The sequence below is a fragment of the Typopeltis vanoorti genome, chromosome 12, assembly GCF_054136105.1.
Source record: "Typopeltis vanoorti isolate ZY-2024b chromosome 12, IOZ_Tvanoo_1.0, whole genome shotgun sequence".
NCBI lineage: Eukaryota > Metazoa > Arthropoda > Arachnida > Uropygi > Thelyphonidae > Typopeltis > Typopeltis vanoorti.
Window position 1 is genome coordinate 38,393,506 of NC_143560.1, and position 19,593 is coordinate 38,413,098.

A 19,593-nucleotide genomic window follows, 5' to 3' on the forward strand; every position below is an offset into this window, starting at 1 on the left:
TACCTGTCCATCTGTTCAGTAGAGGGTGTAGCATGATTCATCACTCCATAACACAGCTTTCCAAAGTTTCAAGTCTCTCTGTACATGCTCTTTGCACCAATGAAGGCAACACTGGTTTGGATAATGTGGAGCTTGCAATCCTACCATAAAATCCATGTTGTTAGCTTCAATTCAATGTTTTTATGCAGATTTGTGTTCAAATCGACACCCAGAACTCCACATTCAATGTTTTGGCTGATGAATGGTGGTTTTGCATGTTATCCTTTGTAGTACCCTATGGTATCACTGATTGTTGACCTGGGATGGTACAATTTATCAACAATTTGCTGAACAGATAGACCTGCAGCATTGCATCCTTTCACAACGCCTCTTTCAAACTCTGTCAGTTGGGTATAAATTGGAGGAATGTGATGCTCCTAAGTCAGTTGCAATGACTTGGGAGCATCATATTCCTCCAATTTATACCAGCTACAAGCACATGACTTGTTATGTGGTATGATGCACCTTGCCCATCACAGTGTCCATTGACTTCTTTCCAAGCAGAGCTTTCACAAGCTTTACTGTATGTTATTTTTCTTTTCACTATTATATTTAATGTCTTGTAATTTTATACTATCAAATGTTTTTTTTTTTTTTGTAAATCTACAAAACACATAAAAAGTGGAGTGTTATATTCTATAAATTTTTCTCTTTTTTACTGCAAATATTGGATTTGTGCATAATCTTTTATATCTAAAGCCTTCTTGTTCATCATTTAATATCAGATTCCTTTACCTAGAATATTGTATAAGGATTGAGTGAAGCATGTTTATACACACAGTTTAAATGTAGTAAATTTTTAGTTTATGTTCTTTCCATTCTAAAACTAAACTAAAATTCATAATTAACTACCCATTTAACAGTTTAGAAAAATGCAATGTGAAATCACTTAAACAATTTGAAAGTAAAATTGGAGTGGTCGAAAGCTTTTCTCTGCAGGGATAGCAGGTGACCTTTCCTCTTGCTTCAAAATCTCACACCTAGCTAATCCTAGCATATTATCTGGATAATTCAAATCGAACTTTATATTTATTTAGTTGTACACTTATGTTTTTGTAACCTTATCATAGTCAATAAAGTTTCAATGAATGACTTGATATTACTAAATGTAACATTTAGTAATATCACGAGAAAACTAATTAGAGAAAACTAAAAAAAGTATTTTATTACTCAAAAATTAGGTATGTCAACTCACCTGTTGGCAAAAATATGCTTGCCACTATGATGTCTACCATTTCCAAGAATGCCAGATTGAGTCGTGTATACACCAATGTTCATATCCGAGCCACAACCTACTCAGGGGCTGAGAGCACAAGCTGCCTCTTATCCGAACAGCCTTCCAGCAGTAATAGCGGCAGGGAAAACTCTACGAGTATGTTTTCTAAAAGCAGAACGCAAATGGAAAATTCTTGGAAGAATTATTCAGTAACTCCAGAATATTCTCAGGTTGTAGCACAAATGACTGAATCCTCTAATACTCAGAGAATTTATGATCAACCTTCCAGTTCCAAAGACTTGAACCATGAAAATACTTCTTGTGCCAAATCATCTGCATCTCAGACCATTTTCCCTGTTGCATTGTCTTATGCCATGCCATCAGAAGATTTGTCATCAGCCAAACTTCATGGTCAGTCATCACAGGCAGAGGTTTGTATATTATTTTACTTATGTAACGTATTTGTGCAGGATGGGGGGTCTTCCTTTATGGATTTAAACTGTGTTGTTTATTTTGATCTTATGCAACTTTATTCTTGGTCTTTCTGTTTCTGTCAGTTTCCTTTGTTGAAAGAACACTTTCTGGAAACAGCTTTTATCATTTATTTTTATCTGTAGTTATATATATATATATATATACCATGGGGGCCCCCCCCGGCGCCTGCGGCACCCATTCCCCCCAAGTTCCGGACTGGTAGGCTGGTTCTCTTTGAATTCTGATGACTTGAATTTTGAAGACTTGAAAGGGGGGAGGGGGTCCGGCGCATAAGGCACCCAACCCCCAGAGTTCTGGATTGGTAGGCCGGTTCTCCTTGAATTCTGATGACTCGAATTTTGAAAACTTGAAAGGGGGGTTCCGTTCCCCCTTCCGAATTTTCAGCTTCCAACACCCTGAGTTCCGGACTGGTAGGCTGGTTCTCCTTGAATTTTGAAGACTTGAAAAGGGGGGGGGGGTTCTGGCACCTACGGCATCCAACCCCCTGAGTACCAGACTGGTAGGCCTGTTCTTGAATTCTGATGACTTAACACTCAGGGTAGCCCTGAGTTTCAAAATGTTTCAAATAACTTGACAAAAAACGTGACACAAAACGTTACAAAAAAAGCCTTATCATTTTATATTATAGAGTAGGTATACAGCTAACCCTCATATAACGCGGATGTTAGGTTCCACAAAAATGTCGCGTTATGTGAGACTCAGATAACAGAAAAAGTAAGGTTAGTTTCCGAAATATTTTTTTTTTAAAGATTATATAAACAATGACATATCCAACAAAAATATATTTTTATTTAATTCATGTAAGTTAAGAAAACATAAACTATGAAACAAATACATAGTATAAAATTATAAAAAATTATAAATTGTACGTAAACTTCATTGCACATAATAAATAAATATTTTAGGGAAAATAAAATGAAGTGTATATTTTAATTGTCATCACTCTTTTCAAAACTAACATTTCATCATCATCAAATTCCTGCCATGTACCCTCAAGGGGTGTACAGGATATGACAGTACTACATGAAAAAATTACATCATTACTAACTTCCTATCTACAATTTTCCTCCAAATCAGTCTGTTACTTGTCAAGACTCCAACATTATCAGATCTTATATTTCTATCGTCTAAGGCACCTTGTACCGTATCAATCCACCTATATCTTGGTCTTCCTCTGGGTCGTTTTCCTGCCAACCTGGCAGAGAACACTTGTTTTGCTAATCTTTCCTCTCCCATTCTATTTAAATGACCATACCACCTGAGATTAGCTCTGCTAACGCATTCCTGGATGCTGACAATGTCAAGTTCTTTCCTAATATCCTCATTTTTAATATGATATTGCCATTGATGCCGTCTGTTCACGCCTCGAATCTTTCTCAGGACTCTCATATCTGCGGTCTCTAGTCTTTGGTCAAGTGTTTTACTTCTGACCCAGCTCTCAGATCCATAAGTTAAAACTGGTTTGAACACTCTCTTGTATACAGCTAATTTAATGTTTTGGCTAATTTCTCTCTTATTCCATATAAATTCATTCAGTTGACTTCTTACCATACCAGCTTTGTTGATTCTGTTGTCTATTTATATATTTAATTTACCATCTTCAGTAAAAATCGTGCCTAAGTAGCTGAAATGTTTTACTTGTTCCACAGGTTCTCCATTCACAACACAGTAGACATTTTCAATGATTCTGCCTATTTTCATTGTCTTTGTCTTTTTATTGCTGACCTTCATACCATATCTATTACAACAGCTATTCAATTTAGTCAGTGAATCTTGCACACTTGTAGCGGATTTATTTAGTAGTATAACATCATTCGCATAAAGCAAAGAGCTGACCTTAACATCTCCAATTTTGATATCAGGTTTAATACCACTTTCCTTCATAATGTGATCCATATAGATAATGAATAACAGAGGGGATAATGTACATCCTTGTCTCACACCAGATTTAACATTAAACCATCTTCCTGTACTTCCTTCAATTCTAACTGCTGACTTACAACTCAAATAAAGACTAAGTATTGCTTGATATAATGCCCCATTGACACCATATAACTGCAGCGTATTGAATAGCTTCTCTCTTGGCACCTTGTCATATGCCTTTTCCAAATCGACAAAACTTAAATACAGATCTTTATTTTCCCAGGCTTTCTCGACTATTTGTCGTAAAGTGAAGATCTGATCCTGACAGCCTCTATTTGGCCTGAATCCAGCTTGTTCTTCACCAAGCTTTTCTTCCACAATTCTTCTCAACCATTTCTCAAGTATACTTGCATAGATCTTGCCAGGAACACTCAGTAGGGAAATACCTCTGTAATTCTCACATGCAGTTTTATTTCCCTTTTTATATATGGGTACTATGAGAGCTCTACTCCAATCATCGGGAATTCGTCCCTCTGTCCAGGCTTTCTGAACTATGCAGTGCAGCCACTGTAAGACTTTTATACCACTATACTTCAGCATTTCTGGTCGAATATCATCTACTCCTGCTGCCTTTTCACATTTCAAGCCTTTGATGGCTTTTTCTACTTCAAGTATGGATATGTATTCCTGACTGCATGCCTGGTCAGTGTATTTTATCACTGTGCTGTCATCACTGCTTGTTTCATTTAGCAGTTTTTCAAAGTAATTACTCTATACTTCAAGGATATCTTTTTCTCCTGTTTTCATGTCACCTTTATCATCTCTAACTCCTTTTACAGCACTCTTTCCTCCATTCCTAAGCTTCTTCAACAACCTCCAGAATATTTTGCCACCTTCTTGATATTTATTTTCTGTATTCTTGCCAAAATCCTCCCATGACTTTTGTTTAGCTAGTTTTACACACTGTTTAGCTTTCTTACATTTGTCTCTGTATTCAGTAAGAGTAAAATCTGACTTATTTGCCAGGAACTTTTGATATGCTTTCTTCTTTTCCTTCACTGCCTCTTTAACTATCTGTGTCCACCAGGGAGTTCTGATTTTATTATTCTTGCACACAACCTCACCACATGACTCTCTGGCAGAATCAATCAATGTTTTTTTCAGAGTTTGCCACTGAATCTCCAAGGCTTGATTCCTATTCTCAAACTCTTTCATTTTCTTTTCAATAATCTTTCTGTATTTTAGTCTACAGTTCACATCTGAGAGCTGCTCAACTTTTATTCGCTTTAAAACTTTCTCACATGTTATTCTTTTCAATATGAAATTCAATTTTATTCTGCTCAAGACTAAATAGTGATCACTTCCAATTTCAAATCCTCTGTACACTCTGGTGTCCTGCACCAGGTAGAAAACATCACTATCAACAATAACATAGTCAATGAGACTTTTCTTATTCCTAGCCTCTTCTCTCCATGTGAATTTGTGCACATTTTTATGTTGGAACATGGTGTTAGTAATAACCAGTCCATGTCCTGAGCAGAAATCCAACAGATATTTGCCATTATTATTAGCTTTGCTCTTTTCACCAAATTTTCCCAAAATATTTTTGTATGTCTCACAATCATTTCCTACTCTGCTATTTAGATCCCCAACAAGGACCAACTTTTCCTTTTTCATTGTGTCAGTTGCTTTTTCTAACCCCTCAAGAAATTACTCCACTTCTACCTTAGTAGAACCTTCTGTGAGACCATAGGCACAAATAAGTCTCATTGTCCAGTTCCCCATTCTCATATTTGCCCACATTACTCTACTTGAGACTGACTGCCATTCAAGAAGATTAGCCTCGTATTTTGTGTTGAATACTATGGCTACTCCTTCTCTTCCTTGATTATCATTGCCTGAATATAACATTTTGTATTTATTGCTCAGAAAGATCTCACCAGTTTTGGTCTTTTTTGTTTCAGTCACCCCTATTATGTCGATCTGGTACTTATCTAATTCCTCAGCTAGCTCCATTTCTTTGCCATTCAGGCTTCTTATGTTGATAGTACCGATCTTTAACTCTGGTGATGTTGAGTTGGGGTTTGTTTTCAGATTTGTTCCAGTAGCTGACTTTTCGCTGTTCGCCCTGGTTCCCTGGCGAAAACAACGGGGGCCTTGTTTAACCGGGCAACGCCCCAGCCGGCATGAAATTTTGTCATGTTGTACGATCATTTTTTATTTTGGTTTAACCAATAAGAATACAATTTGGTTGGCTAAATCCCAAATTTCCAGCCCATCCTCGTCCGTTCAGTATCCAAGTAATATCCAACAGGGTGCACCACGAGAAGGTGAGGATTGGACATTAGGTCAGAAGCCCTCGTCGGTTCTCCGCTTTCCTTTAAAGGCTATGTGGTGGTCTCCTCTCAGTTATACAGCTTTGACCCTTAAGCACCCCTACTAACATTTCATAGATGTTCTTTATTTACGAGTGGCCGGACGTCGTCATCACTTGAAATCTCTTGGACATCATTAGTATAATTCTCATTACATACTTCGGCTGATTTAGTTATCAAGAAGTCAACTCACCTGTTGGCAAAAGACCTTGCTTACCACTATGCTGCAGTTTTTTATTAAGTTCTTAATACAGAGCTAAACAAATATCCAATTGTCTCTTTAATTTTCTGCAGCGCTCCATTGAGAGATCATTATCCATAAAATAACTTTCTTGCCAAGTCCAATCCTTCTGCTAATTTCTTTAAACTGAATTCTTTAACAGATTCATCACAATCTGAATCTTTGACAGAACTTTCCCTGCCATTTGGTTTGACGTCATCTATTAATTGTACCAGTTTCTCCTCGTTTAAATCTATTTGCCCAAAATTTATTCACTATTGAAGAGATTGGAGCACTTATGAAGAAGTTCACGAAGGTCGAGTCTCATGTGCCGATCGAAACTGAATGCATCTTTAGTCTTGTTCAGTTGTTACCATGGCAGTTTACAGTGGGTGGGTTAATCCCTATTGACAAATGCATATATCGCAAAAGCGCTCTAAGTGGCCGTTACTATAAAAATAATTTTTTTTTTTACATAAAAAAAAAGCATTACATATTGTATGTGACTCCAAAACATAAAGTGCCCAGCTTGAGATTAACACATTTATGATTTTTAATGAGCTTTCCTGGCAGAAACGAAGACAACCTTCAACAATAAATACTTTGTGCAGTAAACAATTGACATACATGCATGCTAATGGGTATTTCCCCTAATATAAACTCGCTACTTATAATAACTACAGGCGCGATATGGGCAGACGCAAATTTAACAAAGATAAAATTTTATTTTTAAGTTGCGCTTTGAAAAATTTATGAAAACATAAAGGGTTACTATAATTTGTAGACAGCATTGTATAAGTACCACGTCATACGAGGTTTACCTGTATATATATGTGTGTGTGTATATATATATATATATATCATTTAGTTATCTTCTTTTCTCCCGTAGTTCTAAATGGACTATTGGGTCATTCATGGCTGGTAGGTGATATTCTTTGTAAGCTTCCTCCAATCATGTTAGCCTCCTTCTTCATTTAGTTATAAGTAACAAAAATTAAATGTAGATTACTAATATAAATTATTATTATTATTTTTTTTCATGGAATTTTTGCTTGGTGTATCAAGATCATCTTTGTTGCGATTAACAACACATACATAAATTAGGATCTGAACGGAGAGAGAGAGTGTGTTAGTTAAAATTGGTAGTCTATTACCAAGATATCATAATCTAAGTTAAGAAAAAGGGGACTAATATAGCAAATAATTTGATGAGCAGACTGTGTAGAAGAAATGGATGAAAGTTTTTGGATGTGTGGAGTGAATTTGTTGGTTAAAAAAATGTAACCTGCTCACTAATATGAATATCAGTGAGCAGGGATATGAATCAGAAGCGGTGAGGCTGTATGCTTTGGGTTCATATGTTTTGAGTGTGTGGGACTGGAAAGAGAAAGTTACCCATCTGGGCCAAGCAGATTACAGATGAAAATGTCTATGAAAAAATCCAAGAGGTTACTTGTTATGTCTATACACAAATCGTGAACAAAAGGTTTAGTTTGTTGTTTTGGGGAATAAGTTTTCCCTGATTAGATTGTTCAGTTGCAGGGTTGCTAGGTGCATGTAAGCCGCTTTTGTGCAAACTTTAAAAAACTGCCCTCCACCTTGAAAGTCATTGAAGTAATTAAAAAAGGAAACATTTTTACAATTATAATTATAACTTGACTTGGGAGGTGGCTAAAGGTGTGGAATTTACAATTAACATGGGGTACATGTGGAATTATCAGGCTGGTAAGTATGACAAGCTTAGGAATTTGATTGGTTCAGGCATGTAAAACTGCAAGGGCTGGATGTTGATAGTGCATGAGACGCTGTTAAGAAGTGTTTGCATGAGGCAATGGCTGACTGTATACCTAGAGTCCGAATAATAAATCAAGCAGGGGTTAAATGGATGAATAACACCATTAAGCTTGAGCTGCAAAAAAAAAAGAAACAACTGTGGAGGGAATTTAAGGAGAAAGGTGACCGGCAAGCACATGAACGGTATAAAGCGCAGGCTAGAAGGGTAACGAGTGCGGTAAGAAAAGCAAAAGCGGATTATGAAAGAACATCAGCCATGCAGGCTAAAGAGAATCTCAAACAGTTTTTTTCGATATGTTGCAAGTAAAAGAAAAAATGTATATGGCAGAATGATTTTAAAGAATGCCGATGGTAGGGAGGTGACCGAATCAGTTGATATAGATGAATTACTGAGCAAGCACTTTGCAAGAGTATATCATTCAGGTGATGACATTGCAGGAATGAATGAACCAATAGCTTATATGGGAATTGTGGTGAATGAAGTGGAGGTGAATAGTCTATTACAAAACCTCAATGTCAATACATCTGTGGGATTGGATGGTATACCAGCTCGTGTCTTACATGAAGTGGCTAAAGAATTATCAGTGCCCTTGACCATGTTGTTTAATCTGAGTCTCGGGTTTGGTTTAGTTCCGAAGGTGTGGAAAGAGGGGAAAATAGTTCCACTGCATAAAGGAGGTTCCAAGACTGCTGTTGCAAATTACCGACCGATCAGCATATCAGGAATTGTTGTCAAGGTCTTGGAGAAAATAGTCAGGAGAAAAATACAGAATTGGAGAGATGAAAATGGGATACTGTATGGGGACAGCATGGTTTTGTGAGGCATGGCCTCAGCAAGTTACTGAGGCCATGCCTCAGTAACTTGCTCACGTTTTATAACACAGTGACGTCTGAACTGGATAAGGGTAATGTGCAGTGATTCTACCGGACCTTGCTAAGGCCTTTGACAGAATACCACATGGAATTCTAATCAGTAAACTGCAGCATATATATGGATGGATATAGGGTTGATGAGATACATAGGAGGGTGGTTGATGGAGGAGATATCAGAGAGTGGTTTATTCAGGAGTAGAGTCCAAAAAACTGCCTAACTGTGACTAATTGTGTGCCACAAGGTTCTGTTCTTGGACCACTACTTTCCAATTTGTTCATTAACGATATAGGAAAGGATCTGAGATTCATTTGTTTGCTGATGATGCATAGTTGGGCAGAGCAACAGTGAGTGCACAGGATGTCAAAATTTTGCAAGTTGATTTGGATAGTTTGGAATTCTGGGCTAAGGAGAATGGATGTCAATTTAATGTGGCAAAGTGTAAGATTATACATTTTGGGGTGAAAAGATTAGCAGCAGTATATCACATTGGTGGAACTGTACTCCAGGAGATTGACGAGGCCAGGGATTTGGGAATGTTAGGGGCACATCGCAAAAATGGCTAAATCAACTCATCAAATCCCTTGGTTGCTGAAAAATACTTTAACAAGCAGAGACAAACAGGTTATTGTTCCTCTGTATCGAGCCCTGATAAGACCCCACTAGACCACTGTGCCCAGATATGGGCACCAGTGTTTCTTCTTGATGAGGAGGAGGTGGAGAGGATCTAGAGACAAGTGACCAAGATGATAGCAAGTCTATGGAATGAACCTTATGAGAACAGATTGAAGATTTGTGGGTTGCAAAAATTGGTTGATAGGTGGAAAATGGGTGATATGATTGAGACATTCAAATTACTGAAGGGTTTCTGTAAGATTAATTCAGAAAATATTTTTGAGAATAGGACTGGTGGTGGGAGGACTAGGGGCCATATATGGAAGCTGGGCAAGAGTGTGGTTACAAGAGTGTTAGAGCTAGGTTTTTTACTTGGAGAGTGGTGAATGAGTGGAATAAGCTGCCAGAGTCTGTTGTGGGTGCCATGAATCTGAATGAGTTGAAGGCAAGATATGATAGATACTGTGTGAATGTTGAATAGTTGTTCTTGACATGATGTTAAGGCCTCCAATCGAGTCTGACATCCAGTCTGTCCAAGGAGTTGACAGACTCGATGATTCTGTCAACTCCTTGGAGTTGCCCGTAATAATAATAATATATATTACTTACAGTAATTAGTACGAGAGTAATCACACAAAACAAAACAAAGAAATCACATATGTACCCTTCATGCTTTTAATGCCACAAAATTCTTAATTAACCCAAACTATCCATAATATTGTTTTCTATAGATATTATAGGCAAATATCTTAAACATCCTTGAGTTATGGTTGATCATAAATAATTTTTAATTGTTGTGAGTTTTGAGAAACTTCTTTCTCTTGAAGCCACTGATGCTCGTAGTGTTAGATAAATTTTTAAAAACAACTGAAATATTTGGAAACGTATCATAAATTGTTCTCGTATATGAAGTTCAACAAATTGTGAGGGGATAGTTATTTTTTTTATGAAATATTGTAAAGTTTTGAGTTCCTCGAAAAGGACATTGTCATCAATATCACGATCATTTTGATTTTTATCATTGTACATCTTTGCAATGTTTTAAGATATCTTCCTCCTTCCATTGTTTCAATGCGTTGACATTATGGATGATTTTTTAATATTTCATTATTTTCCTTTAATAACATAAACCTTTCAATTATAGATGATAGAGTACTATCAAATATCACAAAAAAGAAGTGTATTTTAAAATTATCTTTGCACTAGTTAAAGGTTCACCATTTGCTTCATAACCAAATATTCTTTTCTTTTTCAAATATCTGGAAAAACTGGTTCTATATCCATAATATCTGCCATCTTCTTTGTAGAATTAATAACACTTTCATAACAATTAATAACAATTTTGACCTGTCCTATAATTTGTTAATTCTTTTGTAATTTGTTCACATTCAATAACTGTTTGTATATTAAATGAAGGATTTTGCATTATTTTACTGATGACATTAATTTAAAAAAATTCCCATTATCATAATCATAATTCTTTTAGATGATCCTTAAAAAGCTGTGATAAATACTGGATTATGTATATTAAGCATTCCATAAAGGATTGGCAGTATTTTTTTCAGTATCATACAGTCTCTGTTCTATTACCTCAATCATACTTTTGTTACTTACTTAAAGACATTTTAAGTTCACTGTATTCTGTATTATTTTTAATATGTATGGTACTTGTTTCATGTTTTTTTTTAGTATATGTGATAAATGTTGCCAATCATTACAGCCATATTCATTACCAAGTTGATATATGTTTAAATAACTTACAATAATAGCAAAAAACTGAATTTTGTGATATTGCATATATCACATAATTTCTGTTGATTTTTTTCTCCATTTGGGAGCATTCTAATATAATGAGTCAGAAAATTTTCTACCAGAATTGTCTTTAGGAAAATGATATTTAATTATCTACCAAGGGGAATTTTCTACTAAACAATCTCTTATTTTTATAGATAACATTTTTGGCCAAGTACCTGAATCGTTTACATCAAAATTTAAAGCAGAGCTTGATAATTCAGTTTTCTTGGAAGAAGAATCTGAAGTTTCTTCAGCTTCTAATGTCCTAGAACAGCTATCAGCTTCTACTTCTTTTGAAGTCACAGCACTGCTGCCAGTTTCAATTTCTTCCATTTCTTTTGCTGTTAATTCAGCACTGTTACTAGATAATCTTTCATTAATTTTCTAAATGGGATGTTTCTGCAGTCAAGAATTTGTCTAAGGAACCAGCCAATTCTTCTTCGATTTGCAATTTCTTTGCTCTTCTTTTCTTCTATTGGGTTCCGGACACAGTTGTTGGATTTTTTTTCTTATAATATTATTTTTCTGACATCTACAATTCAATATTTAAATTTAAAGAATTTTCATGATGGGTTGGGTTATATATAAATAAACAAATTAATGAATTGATAAACAATATTTGAAATCAATATTAAACACATTAATTTCGCAATCACAACCGTTTTACAGTATAATACATATCACTTATCCCTAGGATTATAGTTGCAGGCTTCTCTTGAAAAACTGTCAGTTCAAATACGAGTTGGTATCAAAAGGTTTTGAGACTAGCTCTGTTTATGAGAAATTACTTTATCTATGTTTACACACTATCACCTTCAAAATAGCCCCCTTGCATATCAATACAGCACTCCCAGTGTTCTTGCCACTTCTGGAATGTGTCCTGGAAGTCTTCTTTTTGAAGCATGTCAAGCATCTTCTGCGATTCGCACTGGATTTTTGCAGTGGTGTCAAAACGGTGACCTTTGAGCTGGAGCTTCATCTTTGGGAAGAGGGCGAAGTCTGCAGGAGCCAAATCTGGCGAGTAGGGTGCAGAAGTGAGATCATGTTGTTTCTGGTGAGAAACTCGTGTGAGGAGAGCTTGGTGACAGGGTGCATTGTTGTCGTGGAGCATCCAGTTTTTTGTGCACCACAGATCTGGTCGCTTTTGCCAAATATCCTCCCTCAGACGCCTTAAAACCTGGTGGAGCATCCAGTTTTTCGTGCACCACAGATCTGGTCGATTTCGCCGAATGTCCTCCCTCAGATGCCTTAAAACCTGGCAGTAGAACTCGCTATTGACGGTCTGGCCCCTGAGGACGAATTCTCAATGTACAATGCCACAAATGTTGAAAAAGACAATGAGCTTGCACTTGGTTGAGCTGCGGACCTGCCTCACCTTTTTCGGTCGTGGAGATGATGGGCTCTTCCGCTGTGAAGACTGTTGCTTCGTTTCAGGGTCATACCCGTACACCCAAGTTTCGTCACCGTTAATGATCCTCGACATGAAGGATGGGTCATCCACGGCATGCTGACGGAGTTCTTGGCAGACTTCGACGCGGTGTTCCTTCTGTGCTCCTGGGGACAAACTTGGCAGCAGCACGGCGCATGTTCAAATCACACGTGAGGATTGCCTGGACTGTTCTGTATGACACACTGACAATGGCAGCAATGTGTTGGAGTGTTCTCCGACAATCCTCATGCACAAGTTGCTGAATGGTTTTGACATTTTTGGGGTTTGAGCTTGTTGAAAGTCTTCCTGGTCTCATCATCTTCCAGTGATGTTCTTCCGCTCTTGAAGCATACGTGTCACTCAAAACACCTCGAACAACTTATTGCAGCATCGCTGTAAACTTGCCGAATCATGTCAAACATCTCTGTGGCAGATTTGCCCAGTTTCATGCAGAATTTCACATTTGCTCTTTATTCTAACTTGCTGTCCATGATGAAATCGCAGATGTGGTAACTCAGGTGGTCAAGAATAGCATCAGTTACACAGCTCCCAATGTACACAGGACTATGTCTTTTGGCACACTGAGTTATGATGGTAGATGCTCCCTGTGACTGTGCTGCCATCTGTTGGTGTGTTACAAATCTTGTCTCGAAATGTTTTGATACCACCTTGTATACTTAAGATCACGTAAGATACAATAACACAATGCCAATACCAGACTTGTGCAACCACAGCTATACTATATTTAAATGAATACAGGCCGGATACATCATACAGACATTGTATATATAATTCTGGATTTCTTAAATGGTTCCATAAAAAATAAATTTTATTATACATATAACCAATCAAAATGCCATCCCTTTGATTAACCGCCCTTGTGCGGTGAACGACCTGAACACCTAGACGCGGCGGCCCTGTTCAGTTGTAAAGCTAGCTTTCCAAGTACTTCAGATGTACTAATTGGAATTGAGTGTGAAGTGTGTAGTATTTTTAAGAAGGACAGAAGAGAGAGGAGGTGTGAGGATATTAATGATATCAGATGATTTAAGTCCATTAGGGTAGAAACCAATAATAGTCATAATGTTCCTTGTAGCAGTGACTTTGAGGCTATCTGAGTGAAGTGGAGGTTAACAAGATGAAATATATGGTGGTAGTGGTATCTGTTACTCAGACCTGGCAGTTCATTTGCTGAGAACACTGAAATGCATCACCAAATAATAATGAGTAATTAATAAGAATTACTTAAATTATCAAATCAAACCAAATATTGATTGGGCAATAGAGAAAACATGTGATAATGAAGGAGGATTTAATGAGGTGTTGTGAGACAACTTTCTCAAGTAACATGTGAAAGAAGCAATTCACTATCAAAGAATGTTTGATTTGATCATATCATCAGAAGCGGGGTGGGGTTCTCTTTTAAGAATGTGATTGTTGAGTCATCAGCTAGTGACAGTGATCCTGCTATACTAACCTAGGAAGTAACTAAGTATATGGATGTTCAAATTAGGAAAGGTAACATGTTGAGCTACAAAGCTGATTGTTATGGAAAAACTCAGAAGAATACTATTCTATTCCATGGTATCAGTTACTGATTGGGAATGATATCAGCAGTACATGGGAAGCATTGAAAATATGCTTAAATAATGCATTATCTGAATATATCCTTAGGAACATTATGACTATTATAGAACATATAAGGTGGGAGTGAAATGGATGTGCACAGAGATTAAGCAAGAGATCTTTAAGATGAGGGAGGAATATAATGGGAATAAATGTAAGAGGAGTTATGAAATATAACTCCTTAGCAAAGTTGGAGTATAAAAAGAAATTGGTTGTATAGGCTTAAAACAATCCAAAAGAATTTTATTGTAATTTCTGCAAGTAAAGGAAAGAATCAATGTGGAAGAATAACTTTACTGAATAAGACAGCATGCTTGTGTTAGAAGCAGATGCAGTTGCTCAAATAATGAGTGCTTGCTTCACTAAGTTCTGCCACCTGGTGTATGCAACGTGGTGCACAGTGCTACCACTACATTGGATGAAGAGATAGAGGTACATGAGAAGAAGGTTCTGGAGTTGTGGCATAACCTGGATGAAAAGTTGGCAGTGGGGATAGATGGTATACCAGTACAAATGCTAAAGAAATGTTCCACTGAATTAGGTCTTTGATATGTTTTTATAATTTAACTTCAGCGAAGATCCCACAGGAATGAAAAAAACATGATAGTCTCATTGTGCAAAGATGGCAAAACATGTGTCAAATTACTGATCTGTTAGTATCTCTGGGGTGGTGCTGACGATTTTAGAGAAGTTATAAGAAATCACATAGAGAAATGTGTTGACAGACAAGCTATACTTTGCAAGGATTTTCCATATTTTCTAACACTCTTATGGTTGATTTGGATAAAGAGAATTGATACACTATGATAATGTAGGACTGTGCGATGGCATTTGAGAGGATACTACATAAAACACTGTTTCATAAATTGGAAGATAAACTATTGACTTGGATAAGTGGATGCCTGGTGAACATATATCAGAAAGTGGTATGAGTGTGAATCTGCTTAATTTAAGGTGACTAGTGGCATACTCCAGCAGTCAGTCCTTGGACCATTGTTGTTCAATCTATACATTAACGATATTGAGATGGACATAACATGATTTCTATTGTTTGCTGATGATACAAAGATAGGCAGGAGAAATCAGAGATGCTGCTGACATATATATATTGATTTGGCAAATAAGTTCGTTCGGTTTTTCAGAGTGGAATGAAACACATTTTATTTAATATATATAATACATACTAGTCAGTTATATATCGATCCTCTTTATCAATAACCTCTTGCCATCTGTCCACCAACTTCATTATGCTGCGTTCATAAAACTCCTGAGGTTTACTGGTGAAAAACTGATCCAGGTGTCTTTTGACAGCCTCCTCATTAGCGAAGGTTTTCCTGTTCAGAGAATTCTGCAATGATCGGAATAAGTGGTAATCGGAAGGTGCAGATCCAGTGAATATGGATGATGCGGCAAAACATCCCAGCCAAGACGTAACAATTTACTCCCTGTTGTTAACGATGTGTGGAGTCTGGTATTGTTGTGGTGAAAGACAACTCCTTTTGAATTTGCCAATTCAGGATGTTTTTTGCTAATTACACAGGCCAGTCACGTTAACTGTGAGCAATAGGCAGTTGAATCAATCGTTCTGCCTGACGGTAACACCTCATAGTGGACAACACCTTTATAATCCCACCACACAAAGAGCATGATCTTCTTTTGGTGCAATCCCGCTTTTGAGGTTGTTTGCGGCGGTTTTCGCTCTTGTGTCCCATGATCTTTTACGTATCATGGTATCGTACATGACCCATTTTTCATCTCCCGTAATCATCCGCTTCAAAAATGGGTTCTTTTCTTGGCGACGTTGCAGCGAATCACAGATGGATATGCAAGGAGTCATATTGGCCGCAGTCAATTCATGCGGCACCTAAACATTGAGTTTTGAACCATATCCCAGCTTGTGCAATGGTTTTCAACACTTGTATGGGATATGTTCAATACTGCAGCAATCTCCCGCACTGTTTTTGACAGATTTTTGTCGGTGATATCTTTCACAACACTTGAATCAACTTCGGTCGGGTGACCAGCATGAGGTGTATCACTGACGTCGAAATCTGCAGAACAGAATTTGGTAAACCACTTTTGGCATACGCATTCTGTTAAGGCACCATCCCCATATACGCTGCATATTTTTTTATGGGCCTCCACAGATCATTTACCTTTTTTGAAATTAAAAAAAGCAAAATATGCCGGTAATGTACGTTATTTCTAAAAATATGTTACACACGCGCAACTGAAGTAGGCAGAACGAAAATTCACTGAAAGGTTATGTGAAATGTCGCCTTTCAACTGCGCAATAGCGTTGGCAAAGCGGTGTAAACTTGTACTAATGCATAAACCGAACAAACTTATTTGCCAGCCCAATATATACAGCACTTACAGAGTGATTTGAATAGGCTAGAACTGTGGGCAGATAGTTGGGTGTTTTGGATTTACGGCCAAAGCAGTTCAGCTATGTTAACATGTCTGTTAATTGCATGTGTTCTTATGTTTTGGTTTGCTTGTTTTTCAGGATGAAAAACCGGTTTCTGCAGATAAAAATCCTGCCATCTCCATATGAGACTGACTAACTCACCTTCACCTGAAAAGTCTTGATAAACGTTCTTTGCATGGACAAACGGATAGAAGTTCGTCACATGGCAAAAATTGCAAATACATCTTGGAGATAAATTGTAATGCTGAACCAACATTGGTGGGCAAGAATAAGGAAGCTTCTTTATTAATCTTTGATATGGCTGCACCTAGACTGTTGTCGAGTTCTCATATAGACTGCTGTGTGCAAATTTGGTCTCCTGTGTTTTCATTTATTAATGTGAAGAATTGCAGTTCAGAAGATGTCAGAAGAATAGGAATGGCTAAAACTCCAGTTAGAGGCTTGTCTAAAATATGGAAGGATGGATCTATCTTCACAGGAAGAAAGTTGAGGATTTTTGGTGCAGCTGTTTTTCGAACAGCAACTTGTGGAAGTGAAACTTGGGACCTAAAGAAGTCTAATAGGAAAAGGATAGTGACTTTTGAGATATGGTGTCACACATCTCAAAAGATGGACATACTGATGGGTGCTAAAAAGGATTGGTAGAACTTTAAGACTTCTTAAGGATATTGACAGGAGAAAAGGATGGAAAGAGGACTTCTCAGAACAGTAATAGAAGGTATCCTGAAAAAAAGAAAAAGGGGTAGACTGTCAATGAGATGGATGGTGTGTCTGGAGAGACGATCTTTAAAGAGTTGAAGCCTCCAGAAAAGTATACAACAGGACCACCTGCCAAGGACTAGTCTGGCATATCACTGAGCATCTGAGTAACATGGCATTTATGATGTCCAATGAATAGATGGATGGATATGGGTTTGCATAGGGGATAATGAAGCTGTGGAAAGAGTTCAAAGAAGAGTTACAAAGATGATAATAGGATTATGGAATATAGATTATCAGGGCAGATTGAAATCACATGTACTGCAGACTTCTAGTAAACATGAGAAAGGGAGGAGTGGGTTGATATGATACAGGCCTATACATTTCTGAAAGGATGACTTCTCAAGATAGTAATAGAAAGTAATGTTCCTGAAAATGAAGGAAGGAGTAGACTATCAATGAGATGGATGGATGGTGTGTCTGGAGTGACAATCTTCACACACACACACACACACACAAAGTTGATGAAAATTTTCATTATATGGAAGGCAGGGAGAGGATAAGGGGATATTTGTGGGAGTTGAATTTGTGTGCGGTTAAGAAAGAAATGAGAGCGAAAGGGAGTGGTACAATTGGTTGTTGCTAGTGCATCTGGCATGACTGAGTTTAAGAAAAGGTATGACAGTTGGTGTGGATGATGTATAGCCTTCCTTGAATGGTTCTTGATTTCCTGGAGGTATCTGTTAATCATAACAGATGTGTTACATTCAGATATGATATTGCAAGTTGTACTAAAGCAGTTGTAGTGCAGTAATTATGACCAGGCAAGATGCCATAATGGGGAGGATTTGGTTTTCTTCCCAGAAATGTGGATAATACATCCAGTATGTTAAGATTTGGATCATGTAGTAATAGTTCACAACTTTGTTTATATGTCTTTTTATGAGGAACCTGCTCTTTTGTAGGACCTTATTTTTATGGCATGTTCTGCAAGCCCAGTCTGTTTTAGTTCACAATTCCTGATGTATTTGATTATTATATGACATCTCCATGGAGTTCAAGAACTAATTGCAAGATAGTGCTCTACACCCCCCCACCACTGTCTACACTAATTAATTTACCATGTGTTATGTTATGCTGTCTACTTCTTGTAATACACAACATGTAACCCCACCATGACAAAAATATGAAATATTTCTCAAGGTTATGGATAAATGAATACAGAAAGTTTAATCGGTTAACTATTGTCTGGTATTTTTTAGTAGACATTCCCAAATGAATACTAGCAATTTGATTTATTTTATTCAATAGAAGGACATTGCATAATATTCTTCCAGACAGAGCTAATAACATTCACCTACATCATAATGCAACTTTCTCTGGGTTTAATTTCTCTAAGGAGGAATAGTAATTTTATCATCAGTAAGAAGTGGAAAATATTAGTAAACCTTTTTATATTCTGAACCCCATTAGCTTACTGTAATGCTAAACGCCTACTGCATATACTATTTTCTTATTAGCCATACCCCAAATCTAATTAATAGACTGAACTTCTAAATGGAGTTGTAACTGAGATGCTGAATTTAAAAAAAAAAAAAAGAGGATATCATGAATATTCATCTAGACTTTATGGCCTTCTTATAAAGTTCACAAATTAAACATAGGCCTTTAATAGTAGACGAGACTGTATTGGCTGCTTCATTAGTGTACTTGCTATCCATACCACTGTCTCCTTTTATAGATAAATCTCTTTTGATATCAAAAATACTTAGATTTTAAAAACAAAATTTCTGAAAACTTTGTCTTGTATCTACAGATATTCTATTTAGTCTAAACATTTTTTATGTTATTCGCTAACATACCTTTGGAAGGTGCTTTGAATTTACTTATAAACAGTATTTTCTTCCTGATATTATCTAGTTCTTTGAGTTTGTAAAGAGCTGTATAGCTCAGTTAGTGAGGACCATGCCTTTTTGGTTGGAAAAACCTTAGTTTAAATATAAAGAGCCAATAGGCTTCATTTCGGCGATATAAACTTTCAATTCCAATCTTTGAGTTTCTTATTCAGTTTTAAAACAATGTGGGATTTAATATCCTCTAAATTTAAATAATGTTTATATCACCAA

General features: G+C 36.8%; 2 protein-coding genes across 2 annotated transcripts in view; both read left to right on the forward strand.

The window, feature by feature from the left end:
• Positions 1-1,593, forward strand: part of LOC150100711 (uncharacterized) — a gene marked incomplete at its 3' end in the record, with an annotated part of 75,587 nt that extends 73,994 nt beyond the window's left edge. The window contains exon 3 of the mRNA XM_090401864.1: positions 1,221-1,593. Coding sequence (XP_090257990.1) covers positions 1,221-1,593 — 373 coding nt within the window. The remainder of the gene's footprint in view (positions 1-1,220) is intronic.
• The window catches only part of LOC150100712 (uncharacterized), a 169,485-nt gene continuing 151,462 nt past the window's right edge, over positions 1,571-19,593 (forward strand). The window contains exon 1 of the mRNA XM_090401824.1: positions 1,571-1,686. Within this exon, the coding sequence (XP_090257950.1) occupies positions 1,630-1,686 (57 nt within the window). The 5' untranslated portion in view covers positions 1,571-1,629. The remainder of the gene's footprint in view (positions 1,687-19,593) is intronic.